The 22,890-nt window shown below is 37.8% G+C and overlaps 1 protein-coding gene across 1 annotated transcript in view; it reads right to left on the reverse strand.

Moving 5' to 3' along the window:
• LOC113116579 (A disintegrin and metalloproteinase with thrombospondin motifs 16) overlaps positions 1–22,890 on the reverse strand; it is a 108,111-nt gene that overhangs the window by 80,402 nt on the left and 4,819 nt on the right. The window contains exons 4-9 of the mRNA XM_026284820.1: positions 7,075–7,384; positions 6,388–6,590; positions 4,534–4,617; positions 3,706–3,865; positions 1,474–1,579; positions 1,248–1,385 (exon numbers count right to left, since the gene is read on the reverse strand). Coding sequence (XP_026140605.1) covers positions 1,248–1,385; positions 1,474–1,579; positions 3,706–3,865; positions 4,534–4,617; positions 6,388–6,590; positions 7,075–7,384 — 1,001 coding nt within the window. The remainder of the gene's footprint in view (positions 1–1,247; positions 1,386–1,473; positions 1,580–3,705; positions 3,866–4,533; positions 4,618–6,387; positions 6,591–7,074; positions 7,385–22,890) is intronic.

Below are 22,890 nucleotides of genomic sequence, written 5' to 3' on the forward strand. Positions count from 1 at the left end.
TTGTTTTCACATTGTAGTGTGGACTGTGTGTAGTCATGAAATGCATACTGTACCAATTATCATCAATGTTTATTCTGGTATGTGCCTTTTATGTGATATTCCCATTCACAGTAATGCCACAGATGTTACTTTGTACAATCTTCTTTTTACAAAAAATTTGCATGCTATGTTATAGATGATTTTTAAATTTTCCTACATTTCAAACTTAAAAAATGCTAGTGTGGACAGAAAAAAAAAAAAAAAATCTTGCTTTCAAATGTATCAAGATTATTCTAGGAATCGCCAAAATCACTGCTGGTCTGAATTGGGACTCTACTGAACTTTTGTATTTAAAATGTACATTTATGCATTTGGCAGATGCTTTTATCCATCAGGTACACATTACATCGTGGGAATACATTTTATTACTTCTTGCATTGCCTTGGAATCAAACTCATGACCTGGCGTTTATTAACACTTTTGAAAGCATACATCCCTGAACTTTTCTGTGCCAGGAATCAAATATCAACCTTCAACCACAATGCACAATATGCCATAATAACCAGGTCAAAAATCCTGCAGATTGCTGTAAGCCCCATTTTCTTCTGCACTTTCAAACAACTCTTAAGTCTCCACATAAAGCGTTGCTGAAGACGAGCTGTAGAAACAAGTAAAGCAGCTCTAAGCATCTGACAAACCCCTGCCAGGGAATCCCTTCTTCTGCTGAGGCCTAGAGCTACTGATCTGGGTGGCAGTAGAGAAGATGATCTCATCACGATAACGCTGCACAAGGCTACTACATTTGACACGTCTGTTAATTTAAGGGCAACAGGTCAAGCTGGTCCATTTTCAAAAGTACAGACATCGCTCTCAGACAGAAAATGAAATTTAAAACTTGCCGGAGCTGCTCACAACCAAAAGAGCACTACAAATACTAATTTTAAAGATGAGGTTGGTGTCTAGACTCACACTGGGCTCATGCTGGGTGATTCTGCATTGATGAATGATGGACAGGAGATGCTCATTAAAGGGCAGGTTATTAATATCTTTGCACGCTTTTTTCTAATGCCGCTTTGGGCTGCCAATAGGTAGATCATGTGATTTTAGATGGTCTTTCCAAGTGACTCAAAGTTCAATACAAATATCAGTCACAACACTGCTACACTGTTTTGATGCATTGTAAAAACATGCATTTATGATACTGGGATTTCAAGCTGTTATTTGGGAAAAGGATTCTAGATGTAAAAAAAAAAAAAAAAAAAACTCACCTTAGAAATCGGTTTAGATATTGTCGGCTACAAGATGACCAGGAGAATAAACCGTTGTGTCCTGCCAAGGTAGGAGACATAATATTTCCAACTGACTTCTTACATATGTTGCCTTCACCATCATGGACCATTCCAAAGCTGTGAAAAACATGGCTTTCATTGATCCAGTACAGGCAACCGGATTTGAGGAAATCAAACAAAGATGAATTATAATTTGAACTCTTACTTGTGGCCAGATTCGTGTGCGATGGTGAAGGCCAGACCAAGACCAGTGTCCTCATTGATCGTGCAGCTGCGGTACTTACTGCACATCCCACTGATTGGAGCAAAGCCTGAAATCAAAACAATTAATGGATGAATGAATGAAGGAATGATGATGAATATGTAAGTCTTGACTAGTGTACCACTGTAACTTATTATGAAGTACATCTCATAAAAGGAGCCAAAGAGTCAGCGACAATAATTTTGCACCAGATCACCTCTGACTGTACTCCACCGATCAAATGTTTGGTGTTAAAATGTTTTCGAAATAAATCTTTTCTGCTCACCAAGGCTGCATGTATTTAATCAAAAATAGAGTAAAAACAGTACTATTGCACAATTCTGATTGAATGATTACACTTTTCTGTGTGAATCTCTTTTAAACTGTTATTTATTTCTGTGATGCCCAGCTGTATTTTCAGTATCATTCCTCCAGTCTTCAGTGTCACATGATCTTCAGAAATCAGAATAATATGATGATTTACTTTGAAAATATTATGATTTACTGCTCAAGAAACATTTCTGATTATTATCAGTGTTTAAGACAGTTGAGATGACAAATATATTTTTGCAAACTGATTTTTCAGGAGTCTTTGATACACAGTATTTATTTGAAATATAAATATTTAGTAACATTATTAACATTTTTTGATAAAACAACTAATTTGTTAAAAAAATAAAATAATAAGTAAATAAAATCTTACTGACCCCAAACTTTTGAACCGTACATAATCCGCATTGCTCAAAAAGAGGGCAGTAAATACAAGATGTTTTCCTGTGCGAGAACAACTGATGGACTGCTGTAGTCAGATCAAGGTTTGCTAGTTCAAGAGCTAGAGATCAAATCCAGTTGTTTCGAGTCTGTTGCAGGAAATCTGAACAGATATACGAGTTACTTCGACCAGCATGAATCTGAAACACATTATATGCAGGCCGTCTACAGCTAGGAGTGGTATATTAACTGTAGAAAGCATAAAAATAGAAAGGCAACCTCACAAAATGCTTTGAACCGTTCTGTAGGTGTCGCTGCGTAGGTCTGAGATCTAAGAGAACTGTATTTTATGACAAATTATGACTTTCTAACTCTTTAATACAAAACCTGTGGCGATGAAGTCCAGTGTATGTTGGACCAAAGTCAAACCCCAAAAGGACCAAAGGAGTCTGATTTATTATCCTTTAATTTAATCACTTAATATATGTGCTGTTTTTTTGACACACACACACACACACAGTGATTTAATACTTGCACGTATGGCACAAATGTGTTGCACCAGAACATTCTGTGATTTATTTGTATCTTCTGGCCTTACTGAAAATCTCAAGCGGGACAAAACAATCATACTAAAAATTTCATTACACTTGATATATGGATTCTTATGTTGTAAAATAAATAAAAGAAAACAATTTGTTACTAAAACATGTTGCCATCTCATAAATAAGCACTATAACACAAATATATATTTCAATATCTCTCTGTCATGTGCGGAAACGATGCATGAGGGTAATCCAATGCATGCAGTGGTTTTCTCAGTCTGCATTATTGATACTGTATGGAATAGTGCATGCTAGTATTAAAGGTTTGGCAGAGCTCTTTAATCTTCCAGTCCATGACCTCTGAGGGACCTGAAATCTCCCATAACCCTTGACCTCTTGACATCTGAGCGTGAGTCTACACTCAAATGTTAATCATTAACACTCCACAAATGTTGTGTTCCTAGCAGCCTTTGATCCGTGGCCTTGCATTTGAGTGGCATGGCTAGCTTTGCTAATGGGGTTAGGGGTTAGCGGGGAAATATTTTTTTTATGTTGCACAGGGTGGAGACCACAGCCTGAGCTCTCACAGGGAACAGGTTATTAGAGGAAAAGCTTCCTACTGTACCTCTAATAATTTAACAGTTTAGCAATAGCTAAATGGAGCCGTTTAATGATAACTACTGGCAGTTCAGTATACATTAGGTCATAAATATCAAATGTCCCACCACACCTGTGATTTGTTACCCTTTAATGATAGCAAAATTACAATAAAACCTGGTATCATCTTAAGAGTTAGCTTTTGTCTCATAATGTCACATAGCGGCATTAATGCAGCATGAGAGGAGGTTTTGAGTTACCCATGCCATTGTAGATTAGCGGGTGTTTTTATCCAAACCTACTTACATTGCATTGAGGGTGTGCATTTAAAGCTTTATTTGCTTACCCAGAGTGTCACATGGTTCATTCTTCCAGGAGCAGATATCCAGACCGGTTAGCAGGATGGCATGATCATGGCGGCGACCTCCTCGTCCAGCCAGTCCTGACTGCCATTGGCAGAAACTGTTCAGAGTGTGATCCGCATGATGGTTAATCACTAGTCCATCCTGAGTGAGTAGAGAGTTAAGTAGAGTCAAGTGCAGATTGAAGTCAAAAGAACAAAACAATCACAGGCAACTAGTGAATAGAGCTAAGAGACTAACTCAAAATGGGCTGAGTAATCACCAGCTACCTCTGCTGACCCCACCTCAGTAAATGAGTCTATGGGTAATTAGCCCCTCATCACTGATCCTGAGTGACTGCGGCTAATTATTCCAATCAAAAGGGGAATAAGGGCAATTTTCTGCATTCCTCAGCCGGTGGCTAATGCAAGCTTCATTAACATTAGCACAGGTGTATCGGTGTTTGCTGGCCAGCTTTCCTACAGACTCATCCCTCATCTGGAATCCAATGGAATGCTATATATCCAATTAAACTGTCATCATAAAAATGAGACCTTTTCAGATTGGTCTCAAAGAGGATGAAGGAGACAAGCCTCTCAAGGGCAATAAAATCCACCTTCTGAAGCAATTTTTCATTTGGTTTCAAAGCTCTGTGTTATCTAAGCCTCTCATGGTCCATGACCTCAGTCCCCTCCAGAGGGCTTTAACTCTCATTCATTTTACAAATATACACTTGGTGTTGATGTAACATATTCATTTGAACATGCATTATCAGTACAGTAGAGCCAAAATCTCCTACTTTGTTTCCAAACATCTCCAGTTCATAAACTCACCTGGTCTTCGTCCAGCAGTATCAGTCCAACAATTACTACATTGATGTCACCTCCAATCGTACCATCTTTGAAAAGTGTTGAGACCTTTGTGGAGATAAGCAACAGTGCAGAAAAATCTGCATTAGGATGGTGCATTTATATGGAGGCATCTAAACTCAAATGACCATCTTTAACAAAACAATCAGAAGTGTCTTTTTGGAGAAATGAGAAGTGTATGGCAGGGATGTGTATGGTGTATGGTATGGAGGCATACCATATGTACTTAAGGGAATCCCTAATCGCACATTTCACTGGCCTTTGAAACAGAGATGAAGATAAAGTCCTTGGATGGCTTAAAGTGCTCAGGTATCATAAATACAAACACTTAGTCCCAATACAAGGTCTTTCATTCCTGCTATTTCGTCTTTGTTTTCACTGACACCAACACAAGAGGTGAGAATTTTGGTTTCAGTTGTCAGTATTTCACTAATCCTTTGTAAACTAGGACTCTTAAAACACCTTCACAAAGTCTATGTTTGATGGGTATGTTCATAACATGTAACACAATCATATTTCCATTAGTCTAAAAGAGTGTTTTCATTTGTGCTTACATTTTTCACTGTGCACACCCCAAATGGACTCACTTTGACTTTCAGCAATCATTAGCTAGTCCATTTGGTCAACCAGATATGCCACAGTGAAGTGAAAACAGGTGCTCTGACCTCAGTTTTAATCATTTTTCTCCATGTATTCAGAGCAAACTCAACCACAGAATACTGGGAAACTAATGAGTGGATGGGAGGATGGACAAATGGATGCATCAATAGCTCGACAGATCCATGGATGGATCCATGGATGATAGATAGACAGATGGGTGCATTGATGAATCGATGCAAATGCATAATGGTTGCATGGATGAATGAAGGTATGCACAGACAGGTACATGGATGAACAGATGAATGGATGCAATATGCACATGAATGGATGGATGAACAGATGGAGAGATGGATGCATTGATTTCCGGATGGTTGTACGGATGGAAAGAGATGGATGCTTTGCTAATTGGATGGATACATGGATGATAGATAAGACAGATGAATACATATGGATGGATGGATGTATGGATGCATGGATATCTTGGATGCATCCATGAATGAAGATAGATGGTGTGGTGGGTGGAGCAAAAGACAGACAAAGTGGGGGTGTTGTCAGGCCTCTGAGAGTTTTTTTATTAACAGAAAATAATGCAACACAGGGAAATAAAAGTGTCCAAAGGGGAAGAGTGTCCAAAATAATCAGGGAATCTGGTGTCCTCGCCATGCTGCGGGGTTTGTGTAGGTCAGGCGGTGTTCAGGAAAAAAGGGTCCAGGTAAGGGGTGAAGTCTGACGACCGCATGCGCTCCCCTCTTCGGTCAGGGGCGCGAGGGGTGGCGTCTTCGGCATCCTTGCCCGATGGCCGTGTAATGGATGCGTTTTTTGTCTGGACCACGGGTTTGCCAGCTCACGTCTCTGGTGATGTGGGAGACCTTCTATACACCCTTCCTGGACCCACGAGGACACCAGTGTGCGTGCACGGGAATGAGACCGGTCTCCTGAGGAGAGGCGCGCTCAGCATTTAAATAGTGGCGGTGATGAGGCTCCAATTGCATTAGGTGTGCCGCAACACACACCGCCAGCCCAGGTTATTTCAGCACCCCTCCTCTCTCACACACACACTCCTGCCGGGAGCCTGGTGATGGGCGGCGATTAAGGGATGGGGTGACGATGAAAATTAGTGGGGAGGCAGCTGACTCTTCACAATGGATTGAAAGATGGATAGATAGATGTACGGATACATGATGTTTGGATGGATGGACACATGGACAGATAACTTACCATGTTAAGAACAGTAAGGACATATGTGGTTATATTCTCATGGCCGTGATTGTCTATCATCTTGTGATCAACCACCACCAGGGTCTCCACATTAAGCCTCTTGTGCGTCTGAGGTTTGAACATAACGGCCCGCTTCCCTCTGGGCATGAACTTATATTCATCCGGAAAAATATAGATATCGTCCTCAGGAGGTTTAGGCATATCTGAAACAGAGGACCAAGACAATATCAACACTAGGTCACACAGTCAGTGTTGGTTCCCCAAAGAAAATGCATTACTACTTCAGCATATAGCTGAATATATGTGTGAAAAACTCTGGCCCGTACAAGACATTAATGCATGCCATGTGTGTCAAACTTTATTAGTTGTTACCTCATGTGCCATATAAGATTTGGTTTCTCAGTTCGTAAAATATTACTCAGAGATCAAATGCAGTGTGAGGATGTGGTGTTTGTTTAGAGTAGGTGAAGATAATTCATGCCTGACCAAACACAATACAGGTGTGATGATGTCATGAAAACATGTTCAAACTGACCCTTTAACAGCTGTGACCTCTGTACATATGAACATCGTCTACAATAAATCCCTGTCCTCCTAATGAATGTTTTTGACAGCAGCATGTAATGGAAAGCAGCTCAGTGTTAATGACTCTGAAGGTGCGGTTGGAAAGAGAATGTCCTTACATACATTTCTTCCGTCTTCCACAGAAGTGCTGTCTCTGCCGTGTGCCGTCATGACTGTGCAGCATATGCTGGTACTCCTCTGGATCCGTCTGTGTGGTTCTCCATAGATACGGGACAGCTGAATCTCTTCTGCTGACCGTCTTTAGCTCAGTCGACCTCCTGTTTCTGCCTCTGTTGTTCTGTGTTGGAGTGGATCTTTTGTATAAAATGTGGGGATGGTGGTCAGATGGGGCTGAGAAGTTCTCCAGAAGTGCCTGATGTGGATGCAATGGCTTCAGGAAGTAATCCGCACCCTGAGTTCTGATCAAACCTGACTGGAGGGAAAACACAGTGGTCAATACCTCGCCATCTGATCAAGAAACCCTGCACTATTCATGCTTCATGCAATGTGTATGTTTCTTGCAAGAAACAGCAGTGCTTGCAAGGCAGCAAAATAAACAAGAATGATTGCTCATCCACAGAAACTATCTAGTGATGAATTGTGATGTAGGTTAATGTCACTGAAGGCTGTGATTTAACAAAATAAATATATCACATTCACTGCAGTGTTATTTGAGCTGAGATGCAACACAATATTATGAGCTGTACTTCACACTACTTCACTGCATACATTATTTAGCTGACAAACCATCAAAATAAAAGCTAGATGGTTTAACTTTTGAAAAGAAAGATCTGTATATGCGCTGTTTTGTGTTTATTTTTGTCATTAAAGTTTCATTTTGATTGTGCGCTGGTTCCCGCCTCCTTCTTCCGGATGATTAGGAAGTTTTTATCATTACATATATACACTCAGATTTTTGTGATTAGTAAAAACTCAAATGTCAGAATATTTTTTTTTACAACACACTGCAACCCTAACATGTACTGACATATCAAAATTCATCACATTTTGGCGAAATATGACCTGAGAATTTGCATAGTGCAAAGAAATTTCACCAGCAGGAAAATTAAACATCACAGACTAAACTCTGACACTCAAATTTAAAGATGCATGGTTTGCAGCAATTAAGTAATTTCAGAAGCTCAAAGCCTAGTGTGATCAACAGTTTAACAGTGGCTACAAATGATATTAAACATTTAAGAGAATTAACAGACCAATCACAATTAAGATGCAACACAGAAGATCAATTGCAATTCAAATAATTAATCTCAAATTAATATATAAAAGTCAAATAAAATAAAAAACAACACAACAATTGAACGATTGAAATGATCTAAATGGAGTCCATACATTAAGCAGTTCAGGCTGAATTAACCGCTGACAAATACTACTTCGTGTAAGAGGCTGGGAACAGACTCTGAGCCGGAGGATTGAGGAACACCAGCACAGGGTTTCGCGAACACTGTCACAACGCTAATGTGCTGTAGAACATTAAACAGACACTTTGTTAATGTTCTGGAGACGCCTGTAGTTTCTCAAAAGCAATACCCATCTGTATTAAAGATGCATTAGTATGATTTCCCAAGCGTGATCCCTGTTCAAGAAGCAGCACAGATCACATTCAAGCGAGCCGAGCCGACTCTGAGCTAAGTTTATGACATAAACGCCCAAAATTTCACTGCTCTAACTGTCATTAACACTAACAAGCTTCACGTCCCTCACAATGTTGAGATCCCAAGGACTCTTCAAGCCCTCATCCAAAAGACACGGCAGGTCACAGCAAGAACTCATTTGCGCCGCCGCTTCAGATAATTATCTTCAATTGGGCTCCGAGGATAAGCTCCTCTCCAAACAAACAGAGAAGCCCTTCTGAGAACCTGTTTAAACCCATGTGCATCTGATTAGCATTCGTCACTGCCAACAACGCTTAAGTTCATCGCAAGGCAATCATACACACAATAGGCTGTAAAACACACGCTGAACTCTGGAAAGAGAAGACAGAGTTGAGGATTTGTGCAAGAAGGTGAATAAGAGACACATTCAAAATTGTCTGGAGGACACAAGTACAGTCAAGGATTGAAGCCTTTAATGTGTATTTGAGGTCGATTTTTAATGGTCCTTAATGTGAACTGAGCAGATGTTTATGTGTACATGCTTTTCACATTTGTCTACATCACATAAATGCTTACACAAGTGTAACTTTGAACAGTGTATGTCCTTACTACGGAGGTTAATGTTGCTTAAAACACTGGTTTATGCCCTTTTTTCCCACTTTTTTGATGCCTACACAGTCGAGCAGAGATCTGGTCTCCCTCACTCAAGGAACATTGCCCTCACTCCACGCTTAAGTAATCAGTGAGCGAAGCCATACAGGTCTCGCCAGACTAAACAACCCTGATCCAAGATCACAGTGTGTGTAGAGGATACACATCTCGTCACGTAATTAACGCCTGTATGGGAGGTAACTGCTGACAGACTGCAACACTTTTCAAACAACACTCACATGATTCTGGAACCGTCCTCGATGTGCAGTGAGAATTAGACACTTTAATTAACACAGAACACATATACTGTACATTTAAAGTGAAGTATTGAAAAAAGGGAGGTTGCAAACATTTGCAGTGATACACTATAGAACATCTCATGGGAAAATAACAATACAACACAAAATAAAAGCACACAACTTAATTTGTCTTCCAGATTGCAACAGTTTGACATAACCAAGTGCGAATTCGAGCATTATTTTAGATTAATGAATGGTATTTCATGCATACTAAAATTTATGCAAGAAATTCTATTTCTATAACAGTAACTGATTCCTGTACATTTAGACCCTACAGGAACAATTAGCGATAGTAGTTTTATTACAGAATATTCACCTCTCACCTCTGTTATGATCTAAAACACCCTGCATCTTAAATAAATAAATAAAAATAAATGCGATATTTGGTTTTTAATAATGCAGTTTTTGTCTGGTAATGTTAGATAGCTAGCCAAGCAGTCTATATGGTAGGTAAAGTAATTATGAACCGAATTTAAAAAGTGCAACTAGTACAACATTAGGCTGAAGTATTTAGGAAATTTGCATTACTCAGGGGAAATTAAATATGAATTGTAGGATTCCTAAAACCTCAAACAGGTGATTCAGTTCATCTCATAAAAATTCAGGCAACTCTATGAAAGACACAACTCAACAGGACAACACAAGTGATCCATTAATACAAAGCTATGAGCATGGATGACTCTAATTTATCATTTTGGATGGGATTTTATGTCACTCCATGTCGAAGGCAGTATTTTATAGAGCTGAAGAAGGCAGCAATAAAATTAATGAGGATGCCTAAAAATATCAGACAAAATAGATTTAATGCAAAAAAGAAAAATACATGTTAACAACCACTAGCTGTGGATCAGATTTAAGTTCATTATGCTATTTGATATCATTAGCAGCTGTAGCTGTCCAGAGCAGTGATTTAAGACTCCATCAGGGGGACAACACCTGGGACTTAATCTCAGCCCAAGACCAAAGGTCCTACAGTCAAGCATTTGATCCTTTATTGGACGCTGAGGACTTCAAAGAGCAAAATTACCCAGTTGTTTTGGTGTCAAGGCAGCAATCCTCATGAGATACACTTGTCTTGTGTCACCAGATCACAGGGTTTAGTCAACAGAAGCGACCTTTGCCAGAGCCGAGGCTTTTGGGCTAGACGTGGGATGAAGTTCAGGCATGACTGGTCAGTCCACATGACCCCAACCTGCTGCTCTCGTGTTAGGAGTTTGAGCCGTTGTCAAGATTAATTCCCAAAGTCGAGTCGATTTATGGCGATTGTCCTTTCATGCTGTTTACATGCTTGCTGCACGTCTTCCAGTCAGTCCTTCCTATCCGTCCCAAGTTTAGTCAATAGAATCCCGAAGGCTTGCAATTATGGCATTTTAGTTGAGGAAGACAGTGCAAGAACTCAGTGACATACTTCAGACAGACAGTGAGCAACCTTGCAGTGACCCCCTGTTGTGTTTTCCATTTGATTAAATCCACATGGCTTTCTGATATGAAAATATGCACTAAGCTTGGCGTTCATCCTCTGTGACACCACTTCCAGTTATCAAGCCCTATTTACCCCAGACTGTTGAAGAACTTTGATTTGCTGATGACCTTTGCTTTCAGTGGCGTGCACGGGGTGTTGTGGGGGGTCTCGAGCCCCTGCCCCTATGACGTCCAATGCTAAGGTGCCCATGTGGTCCGGTCTGCCCCCGGTCCGAAATTTCTGCTTAGGGTAGGGATGTGCGATATGAAAATTTGAAGAATGTCTCCATGATCTGAAGAAATATTGGTACAATCGTTACTAACAAGCTACATAATATCATATTCATTATCATAAATGATTCATCTGGGATAATGAATGCGATATTGCGTAGCTTGTCAGTGATCTACGGCTCTGTCTATTAAATGCTTTTCCATTTAAAAGCAGGTGTTGGCGATTTAGCTGTAAACATGGAACCAGATTTACTGACTAGATATCACCCAGCCCTAGTTGTATTGTGCTGCAGCCCACATACTATCAGCTGCAGTTTTGGCGCCGCAGAATCTATTTAATGCAACATACATTAACATCAGTGTTAACTCATTGGTAGAGTTACTTTCACAGGACACTGCACATATTCACAAGAGTACTTTTTTTTTTTTTTGCATCTGCTTAAAAGCCTTACTGGTTATTTAAATGTTTGATTTGTGTGCTGTTCTGATGTGCGGTTTATCTAAGCACACTCAAAGCACACACATGAAAATGAAAAATCCTCTCAAACTCTGCCTGATTATTGAACTAAGTTATGTTTTGTGCTAACACTGTCAAAACACACAAGGTTTATGTATAGACTCGGTTATGTCTAAAATGAAATTAATCAACCGAAAGACACATATGTCTGTCTGTATATTAGATGTGTGCAGGTCTTGAAGGGACAGTAGGCTACATGCTGCTGATTGTAATTAAAGGGATAGTTCACCCTAAAATTACATTTCTGTCATTTTTTGTTCCTCTCACATGTTGTCCCAAACCTATATTAATTTATTTCTTGTGCTGAACACAAAATAAGATATTTTTTAAGAATCTGGATAACCAAACAGTTGCTGGTCTACATTGACTTTTATAGTAGTAAAAAAAAGAGCAATAAAAAAAATGAAACACTAACCTATTTAATTTTTTGGGTGAAATCTTCCTTTACTGTTAATAAAACACCACACTTTTGAAAATCACTCAATATTTTTGACTGAAAAACCCTTTATACAGTTGCTTTAATATGAATTAATGTATATACTGTAGTGTTTTTTTTTATATTTGTTCATTCAGTCATCCAATCCTGCTAAATACAACTATTGTAACTGAAAATAAATAACTGTTTATATTATTTGTATATGACGTGTATTTGTAATGTGTATCTTTGTTCTCATTTTTTATAACAAAGATAAAATAATGACGATTATAAGGTAATGAATTGGCCTGAATAAATATCCACCATACTTTTTCAGATTTGTTACCTTAAAAGGCTTTATCTTTATAATAGGGAAATTAGTTTGGCTGCAATGCTCGAACAGCATGACAAGGAATCGTGATAAAATCATGACATTAAAAATAAATAAATAAATAAATAAATAAATAAATAAATAAATAAATAAATAAATAAATAGTGATATTTTTGCCATATCACCAAGGGGGGACACACCCATACACAGCAGTGATGCGTGGATTGATCTGAAATGAGCGGGTGCCTGCGGTCATCCGTGGTTACCTGCGGTTACGAGTCATCCAAAATATTTTTTATGATATTCGGGTCGCGGTCGGTCGGGTCGTTTGAAATACCTTTGTAATTTATATAGTACCAGACACAATTTTGAAATACATAGGACTACACTTTATTGGCTGAATAACTGGCGCAAACAGAGTGACCACCTGTCCCGCTTTGTTGTACTGCATAGCGATTTTACCCTTTGTCCCGCCTCATTCAAATTGAGCATATGTCCCACTTTTTCATTTGACCCTGCCTATTAAATACACAGATACGTTCATAGGCGTACTGTTAACTTACTGTCCAATAGTTCAGAGGAGAGCAATAAAAGCATTAGTCGATAGGCTGAGTCGTACGTCAATCAAACTGTTGACTGGTGCATGAACGCCTCCTCAACAATCTCAAATTGGAGAGCACGTGCGCTGTTTCGGTCAGGTTAAGCAGCCATGGCCAGTGTGGCCACGAAAAAGAGAAGATGCACTTTTAATAGCGAATGGACCGCAACATACTCTTGATTAAAGACCTGTAGATGGCGAAGCAGAGAGAGCTTTTTGCATTTTATGCAAAAACAGTTTTTTTGTGGGACATGGTGGAGAATATGACGTGAAGCGACATGATGCATGTAAGTACCACAGAAAAAAGAGCATCATTCAAGAAACATGCAAATCAATGCAATCGTTTTACAATAAACCAAGCGACCCACAGTCTGACAAAGTTTGGGCAGCAGAAGTGACAAGCATTTGTCATGCTGTACATCAAACACATTCATATCGCTCTACTGCAGTAACAAGTTAGCCCCAGTCATTTTTCCAGATTCTGAAATAGCTAAGGAAAAAGCTTTATGTGTGCAGTCATAACGTGTATTATCCCGTACACTGTTAAAAATCGCTGTAAAAAAACGGCCAAAATACGAGAAGGTAGCCTGCTGCTATATATCGTAAATTAACAACGTTCAAAGGCGACACTCAGCGGCTGTGTTTCAAATCACACCCTACTCCCTCATTCACTATTCCCTACATGAGTTTACTAATATGAACTAATACTTTACTAATACACTGATGAACAGCTGCTGTTAACGAGCAGAATCACTGAAGAAAAAAGAAACGAGACAAACACAAGAAATACAACTGACTTCAGCCACAGCCTTAGATGAAATCAACTGAAGATTTAAACAATCAACAAACAGCTTTATCAACTTCACTCATTAATAACCGGACTGACTTTATTTCTATCAGATCAGAGATCAGAGATCAAAAGATCTTATTGAGAATTACAGAGGTGTAGATGATAATCTTAGTTTCGTTTAGCATCACCATTGTGGAGATCAGTGTTTGCTTTAGTTGGGCTCCTGACCCTTGACTTTTGTACTTCAACTTTTGTTTCATTGCTATATTTGTATCTTTATGATACATCTATTGCAGCAATATTAATCTTGATGATCAAGTGATTATGACTGTTTCTGTCAGGCATGATCTACTAGACTGACTTGTTGTTATAATAGTCAAATAATAATTTGGTGTTGAAATATGTGAGTGAATAACACTTTTCTTTTGTTTGTTTCTGCAAAATTATAAGATTGAACGGTAATGTGATTATCTGGATATGGATTTTTGAGCTTTAAATATTTTGGGCAGCAGTCCTCACAACACTGAAAGAGAGACATCAACAATCAGCATATTAATCTCAACAATGGTGACAATCAAAAGGTTTATGATGCAATGCATGCTGGGTACCAGCACAGGATAAAACTCATCCATGACTCCCAGCATGCATTGCGGCATGAATAAATTATGCCCCTGAATTGTTCACTTATTTTCTTGAATTCTTATGTGCTTATCATTTTGCATTTGTCTTAAGTTTTAGTAGCATGTGTTGTGATGTTCAGAACTGATCTGTTCATTTATTTTGTGGATTGTCACCATTGCTGTGATTCATACGCTGATTCTTGATGTTTCTGTCTAAATTTCAGCAAAGGTTTTTTTTTTTTTTTATTATGAGTGAAATTTTCTTAACAGTCTTTTATAACTTATGGCTCAGCAGTGTTCCTTCTTATGCTGTAGTATCAATAAGAGAAGAGACATGGGATTAGATCAGAAATAATAGTATTTGTTCTTGTCAATCTATAAACAACAATATCAGATTTTTTTTCTTCTGTGTTCTTTTGTTTTGCTATAACAGGTTCCAAAAGCGCATTGTTACAGCATGTAAAAAAAAAAAAAAAAAATCCTTAGTTGTTGAAAAGTCACGTTCAAGAGCCCAACTAAAGTAAACACTGATCTCCATCATGGTAGTGAAAAAAACACCTAAACCTATTTAACTCTCCATAAGTTCTTCTGTAGACATCTGACAGAAATAAAGTCAGTCTGGTAAGTAATGTGAATCTGGTGAAGCTGTTTTAGTAGTTGTTTAATCAGATCTTGAGAGATTTGATGTATTCTTTTATTCAGTTGATTTCATCTAAGGCTGTGGTTGAAGTAATTTGTAGTTCTTGTGTTTCTCTTTGCTTCAGTGATTCTGCAGGTGTTTATCACTAATGCCCAATCATCAATTAATCACCGAATTATCTCATTAACTTCACTGATTCGGTGTTACTCTAACACTCTGTAGTGTGCACACATTATAAGTGTTCATTTAAAACTGAGGATTTTCTTGTGGGGTTTAAAGGGTTAAAGATTTAAGATGAAGAAAAAACAGCATGAAACATAATTTAACAGTAATAAACTGTAATTAATTTACAGGAAACAAACTGTAGAAAAACAGTTATTTACTGGCACCCCTGCTGCCAGTAAATAACTGTTTTTCTACTGTTTCTTGCCGTAAATAAATGTTTGCCAGCAAAAAAAGTGTTTTTCTACAGTTTGTTGCCGTTAAGTCAAGGAAAAACAGTAATATACTGTAAAATGTAAACGTCAGATTTACCAAATGAAAAAAAAAAAGTTAATTTAACTAAAATATTTGTGAACATAGAAAAAAAATTAGGCAAAGTCATACACTGATAATGAGAGTAAATACTGAACTGTTTGCACAAGAGAGATCGTTTAGTTTAATGTAGTTTGGTTGTTCACCATTGTGCTGGAGAGTAGAGCCGGTGCTTCAGTCAATGATGAGCCACAAATTCAGATTTTCTGCTGCTTTATATAAACACAGTAAATGTGGAGTCGCTGATACAGTGATGATCTCTGTGTTAAGTACTTCAGCACATAAATGTGTGCTATAGCTGACAATGAGCTGCAGTGATTTGAGTAAAAGTCATGTATTTAGTTACTTTATTACTGCACATTAAGTGTTTGCATCGTTATATTAAGAAATATTCCTTCCCAGTGGACTCAAATGAAATAAGTTCATAGTACTAACATCGTAGGAATGCTAGTTTTAAAAACTCGAACTGTTTGAAGCAGTGGGAGTGGAGTTAATTTCCATGGTAGAATTTACGGTAAAATACTGTTAAAAAATAAGAACGGTAAATTAATGGTTAAGAGCTGTAAATTAACAGTACTTTACTGGCACCCCTGCTGCCAGAAAATTACTGCTATTTAACGGCAAAATTTTTTACAGTGTAGGCTACAGCCTTTGTCTAGAGAGATCTGCCACCTGACAAAGAAAACATTTCTTAAAAATGTAATGCCACTATGTAGTGCAGAACAAAATCACAAACAAGTAGGGGTGGGCGATATTGACAAAAATGTATATCTCAATATTTTTTTTTTCAATATCTCAATATCGATATTCAACATTTTGCAATCCTTTAAAGAAATATGTGCAAATTGGCAAAGAAGGTCCAGTTGGTCTTTTGACTTTGACCTATTGTATAGAATTACTAGTACATAAAGATATGAGACATTATTGATTTAAATGAATTTTAAATAAAAGTTACTGTACTAAATATTTATTTTAATACAAGTGCTTTTTCAGTACACTATATGTACGTAATAAATTAACTTTGTGCTTTGCAAACAGTACTCTATTAGTAATAGACTAACAACAATGTGACTACCTCTTTAAAAAAAAGTTGTGTTTTGCAAAATGTAAACATTATAACACAACACAATATAACATATTTGCACATTATATTAATATAAATAGAAAAGACAAAAGGAACAAAATAAATAACAGACACAGCTCTGCAGTACGACTCTGAGGTTGTGCTGGACCACAGATCAGAGGTTGTGGCATAATAGGTGACCTTCTGCAATTTATGGGACAGTGTTTGTCAACAAGACTTGAACGGTTTTGGTAGAGCTTTTCCACTGAAATATCTCCTTGAAGGCAGATTATATCTGGGATCTAAAGTCTGTAACATTTCTTGAAACCCATCTTTCTTGACTGATTGAATTGGCAACATAGATCTTGAAATAAAACTTGTTACAGAGTTTGTAATAGTTTTCTACTTTTCGCTTTTTTTGTCATATGGTGTTTTCTTTATGAATGTTTCATGAAGCTCGTCACTCGAGGACGCCAAATACATTTAAGAAAAACGTTTTACCTTCAGACTTCAGTTTTCCGCAAACAACGCATATTTTGCCGTTTCTAGCAGCTATTTTCTTAATCGTACATTGGCTTTACTCTTTTTTATGTTTTGGATTGTTGCTTCAACTAAGAAACGTCATAATACACAGGTAGGAACTCTGTAGTTGTATTGCAAATTAGCAAAGCTTACACATTGAGCAACGATCGTGATTTTGTACAAAAAATAAAATAACATACAGTCGAACAAACCCTTACATTATTAAAATCGCTACATATAATTGTTTAGAAGGTTATAGTGTGCGTTATTTGTTTTCTCTTTAACTTTCTTTAGCTCTTTTCATGTTTGGGAGGTCGGATTGTACAAATTATAAAATATTCGATATCCCAATTTTGCCTTTCATTCAGACAATAATTTGGATATTATCGTCTAAACGAAATATCGCCCACCCCTACAAACAAGATCTCTTAAAATCGATAATTCAGCCAAAACATTTTGTCATCATTTACTTACCCTCAAATTGTTCCAAAACTGTATTAATCTTTTTCATCTCACTCAATACAAAATAAGATGTTTTGATGAATTTTTTGGGTGAACTTTCCATTTCATATCCCAAAAGTAAATTTTGTAAACCTTCTTCTTTTCACATTTATCTTCATAGAAACAGGTCCCAGTAATATCACTCTAGAGTTTAGAAGAGGTCTTAACAAAACACTGCTCATGTTTGTCAAGATCTCTCTATACACTATATACAATATCAACTGCAACAAACATTAACTTGAGCTATAAAGAGCATGGGTTGACAAAGATTTGCGGCACAGACAGCAAATTCACTGTTGTCGTAAGAGCTTGAATTATGCTGTTCGGGAACTGCTGGATGATGCAATGGATAAATCAAATTTCAGTCAAATTTATATCAGGCACAATATAAATATCAAGTTTGGTCTAAAGCAACTGCCAAATGGGAAACGGGAGAATTCTGAAGGAAATCATAAATTTGATGATCTATCCAGGGAAATCTGTACCTTTCCATTTCTGCCAGGAGGAAACTCGAAAATGTAAATCAACTTACACACATGGCACTTAGCATACGGTTTAGTGTAAGTAAACATTGCAAATCCATGTTGTCAAGCGGGAGTGGTGCTGCTGACGGCATTCCTGCTTAAGTAACACGTAAGAATCATCCGCCACAAATCTGCATCTCAGTCTCCCAGGGCCATGACAAGCTTAACTAAAAACAAATGTCTGCGCTGCCTCCTTAAATACCTCTCATGAAATTACACACTGAGAGCTACAAGGTGCAAACAGCAGTCATAAAGTGCCAGGATACAGGCTGAGACGCTACCTGGGAGAAAATAACAGCTGGGAAATGGGCAGATCCAGGCACGACCCTGGAGGAATCAAAGGTGCGATGCACCTGACGCTGTTCCTATTTCCATGAGAGAGAGGCTTGTACTTGCCTCGCCGCTTTTAGAAGCTGAAACCAAACTTCTGCTCTCCTCAGAGCTGCTATAACAGTTTATTTGCCAGCTGAAACTATTTGAGGAGGGTGTCAATGATTCGATTGTTTTTGTTTTTTAAATCCTCTTACATCATCTCAGTGACTAACTGTTGCTGTTCTTGTCATGAAGAGGCAGATTTGGTCTTAACTCTTTCCTGGACATTGCATTGCATGAACACTGACTGTACATATCAAGGCTAAATCAACTTAAGCTCCCCAGAAACACCACCTCCAGCAGGACAGCATTTATTCCTTGCACATTAACAACGACCTCCTGCCAACGATTAGTCACCAGCGGCGCCTCTTTCTGCTCTGTTTTTACAGGGCAAATCGTGCTACGCTCCATTTCTGTTCATTATAAATAAATATGCTAGTCTTTAATTCTGTCAGTCCATCAAAGCCACATTTAAAGCCTGTAGAGTGAAACATTGATTGTTTCTATGAGAGATAATAATGTATATATTTTGGAAAAGAGATCTGAAGTGTTGCTGTGGGTTGCATGGCTTAGTTTCCAAAGTCTAATAATGAATGCAAAATCATAATTATATTAGAAACTTGGTTAAAGATGATGAACCAATGCAGCAGGCTTTTTTCTTTCAATATAACAGGACCTGTACCAAAAATAGATAGTACAAAGTCTCAGTTTAGACCAGTTTTGTACTGCCTTGTCTTCAGTGCTTTAAGTGGCCGAAAAAAGGTGCAGGTACTCTATTATTATTATTTTTTTTTTTATGACTCCCTTCATCCCCTGAGGTAACAACAATTAAACTGAAGGGGTTTTATATACATCAGTCAACAGACAACCTAATAAAAAACAATAAATCATTTTATTAGTTTGTGGATTTGCTTGAGCTAGAAAGAGCTACTGAACATAAAATGTGCAAAAGGATACTGAATTTTATTTTTATTTTTTATAAAATGTAGCCTACATAAAATTAATTATAAAACGTAACATAACCACAGAACCATAGAGCCAGTGAGTCATCTGATTCTGACCGTGTTCTTTTAGTTCTCATATTAAGTGTTGTTCACTGTATTTGTATTTTTACCGAGTGTACACGTTCCACACACCCTCTCTGGCGACACATACGCTTTTCTCTTGTAAAACTCAAGGATGTATGGGTATGCTGTGTCTGAAATCGCTCACTCATTCACTAATCCCTATATAGTGTATGGCAGTTGAGTTCACTCAGGAAAGAGTGAACAAATAAATAAGTGAACGGATTCGGACAGTGACGTATAGCCTACACTGTGCGTGAGACTTGGAGCTGTTGCAAAAACATTGCCATATGTACTTTTAAATTGCATGTACCTAATTTTAGAAAATAATACTAATAGCAATAATACTCAAAATTGCTTTATAATGCAGTTATATATATACCTCCGCGTCAGCTTTTTGGTTTCATTGATGGTATATAATTATTATTATTATTATTTTTTTTTGTAATGCTTTTTTGTTCATAATCATTAAATGCTATTAAGATAACGTACTGAGAACAAAAATAAACACACATAAACACGTTCACAATTATGTATTTATTACTTTTAGTATCTTGACACTCGCTCAAGCAGCGTTTTGAGCTCAGATAAGATGGTTATAGAGCATCCTCAGGCGACCGATAATTTTACATAAGAACACACTACCTGTTATTAACGAAAAAAATTTAAATTATCCACCAAATTATCATCATTTTTGTAAGTTAACAACGATGCCACCTCAGTAAATTAGTCAAATATTAAACTGAGTTATTGCCTACATAACATATTTTAACATAAATAATGTAGGAAAAACGTTAAAACTAAATAATAAAGATGTAAACTTCATCTCTCATTCAAACTCACTCACTCCTGCTCGACGCTAATCCGCATTTTGTGGGAAATAGTGCTTCAGTGAGTGCACATCGGTTGTACACTCGAAATCAGAATGAATTGTGGGTAAAAAAGTAGTGGATAAATGTAGGGAATGAAGTAGTTCACTCAGAATTCGGACAGCACTACAAAATGGCTGACACCCAATATAGTGCACTATATAGTGGATAGGGAGCGGTTTCGGACACAGCAGTAGTCTCTGCTCTCGGTGGGACAAATTAGGAAGGAATCTTTTTAGGATGGGTGCTCTGAAAAGCGGCAGCGCAAAAGGATTAAACCTCTATTAAAACAGATGTGCAAATGAGCGTACCGGTACACTAAAAGCACGTTCTGGGCACACGGAGAGGTGGCGGTACGCTCAAGAGCTATATTTGGAAGTGGTGGTACTGAGTACCGGTGCGTACCGGCCAACTTAAAGCACTGCTTGTCTTAATGTCCAAGTAAACAACTTTCAGATTTCATGTCCTTAAAGTTAACCTGAAACAGCATTTTCTATCCATTTAAATGCCATAATGTAACAAAATAGGAATGCAAGGAAGGATGTTTCTCATCAGAAACTGATTGGATTATGAAAAGTGGTCATTCCTACAGTAGCTGAATGGAGAAGTATACTGTAGGTTATGTTTACGCTACTTTTATTTGTTTTTTAGTGCTTGAAAGATTTTGACCCCATTGACTTTAATTCTATCGACAGTTGAAACGTTAAATATCTTATTTTGTGTTCTGCAGGACAAAGAAATGTTTAGAGAGTAAATGATTACAGGATTCGTGGGATCCTTTAACAATAAGACCAGCAACTTTTAAAACCTTCCCCAAAGTAAGTATTAATGTTTTGCTTGCTTAAGCTGTGTTATTCACAGTGTTGTGTCAGATGTGTTGGAGGTTGGGTGTCCAAATGTAGATTTATGTAGCTTCAGCTTATGGCTGACATCACTTACAATTAGCCTGTTTTTGCAGACTGGCATCACTTCAGAAAGACTTTTAGCATGGAGTTTCCATGGCATGGCATCCGTCTCAACCCAGACTGCCATTTCCAATGACCCTCCTAATTGGCATCCCATGTGCCACCACTAAAGACAGCTATTGTACCATTTTGTATAAAGCCGTCAGCTTGAAATCATTGGGGCCTCAATAGTCCATTCATCACACCTTTAAATTCACATTTGGGACCTTTTATGACAAACTCTGACTGTCATCAAAGCCCTGCCAACCTACAGTAGTGATCTGCCAAGCCAGGCTTCACCATTCAAAGTGAATTTATACACAGACTTTACTAGACACAGAGTTAACTAATGACTCTGCACCACAGCTAATCACATCCAGCTGGGGGACAGTGTCATAGTCTACAAAATTACACTTCCAACACATATTTCAGCTAGTTGTAGACCCAGCATATTGACAATGACAGTAAGATTTGAGCTGCCTCCATGTAAAGGCTTACATTTGCATAAAGGTTAAAAGCCATTGGAAATTAACTGCCACAAGATTAACTCTGAGTATCTCTCTTCAGAATGAGTTCACTACTTGCTAAGACTTCTTTCTCAATGATAATTGTTCTTAGATTTAACACCAACTTCAAACACACCAGGTGTGATGTCGTACTGTTAATACTGTGAATCTCCAATTGACATAGTGTTGTGACATGGGCCAGTGTTAACCATGGGATCAAGGTTTGGACAGGGTTTTTAGCCATTAGTCTCTGTTTATAGATTTGTAGCTGAAGTGTTCCTGTGGCTCAGTGGTAGAGTAGTGCAAAAGGTTGTGGGTTCAATTCCCAGTGAACACACATACTGATGAAAAAAAAAAGAAGGGTATAGCCTGAATGCACTGTAAGTTGCTTTGGATAAAAGCTTGTAAATGTAATGTAAATTTAAATGTATCATTATAATGGCACCAATGGCTGATGCAATTTGCTCAAACTCCTTTTCAAAATGAACTGATTAAAAATAAAACAACATGTATTGATGCCTATGTGAGTATAATATGTGTTTGGTTCACTGAGGATGAGTATGAATCTTCCAAATGTTGATTTGACTAATAAAAGAGGGCTCTGTTCTCAAGTAAAACCTTCACTCACCTAAATTTATGTGGACTATTGAGTCACTGGTTTAAGGGGATCTTAATGCCGGGCTTTTAGACGGTCTCTGTTGATGGGGCTGGACACTTTATGTCCAGTCGGGGTAAAGTCATGAGAACTGTGGCAGAGTCAATCCAACGCTCCCTATTGACTTTGTATTCCAGGAAGCTGCCTCCTTGTCATTTCTGATTTATAACAAAAAAAAAAAAAAAAAAAAAAAAAAAAAAAACAGAGCAATGCCTAAAA

The sequence above is a fragment of the Carassius auratus genome, chromosome 16, assembly GCF_003368295.1.
Source record: "Carassius auratus strain Wakin chromosome 16, ASM336829v1, whole genome shotgun sequence".
Classification (NCBI taxonomy): domain Eukaryota; kingdom Metazoa; phylum Chordata; class Actinopteri; order Cypriniformes; family Cyprinidae; genus Carassius; species Carassius auratus.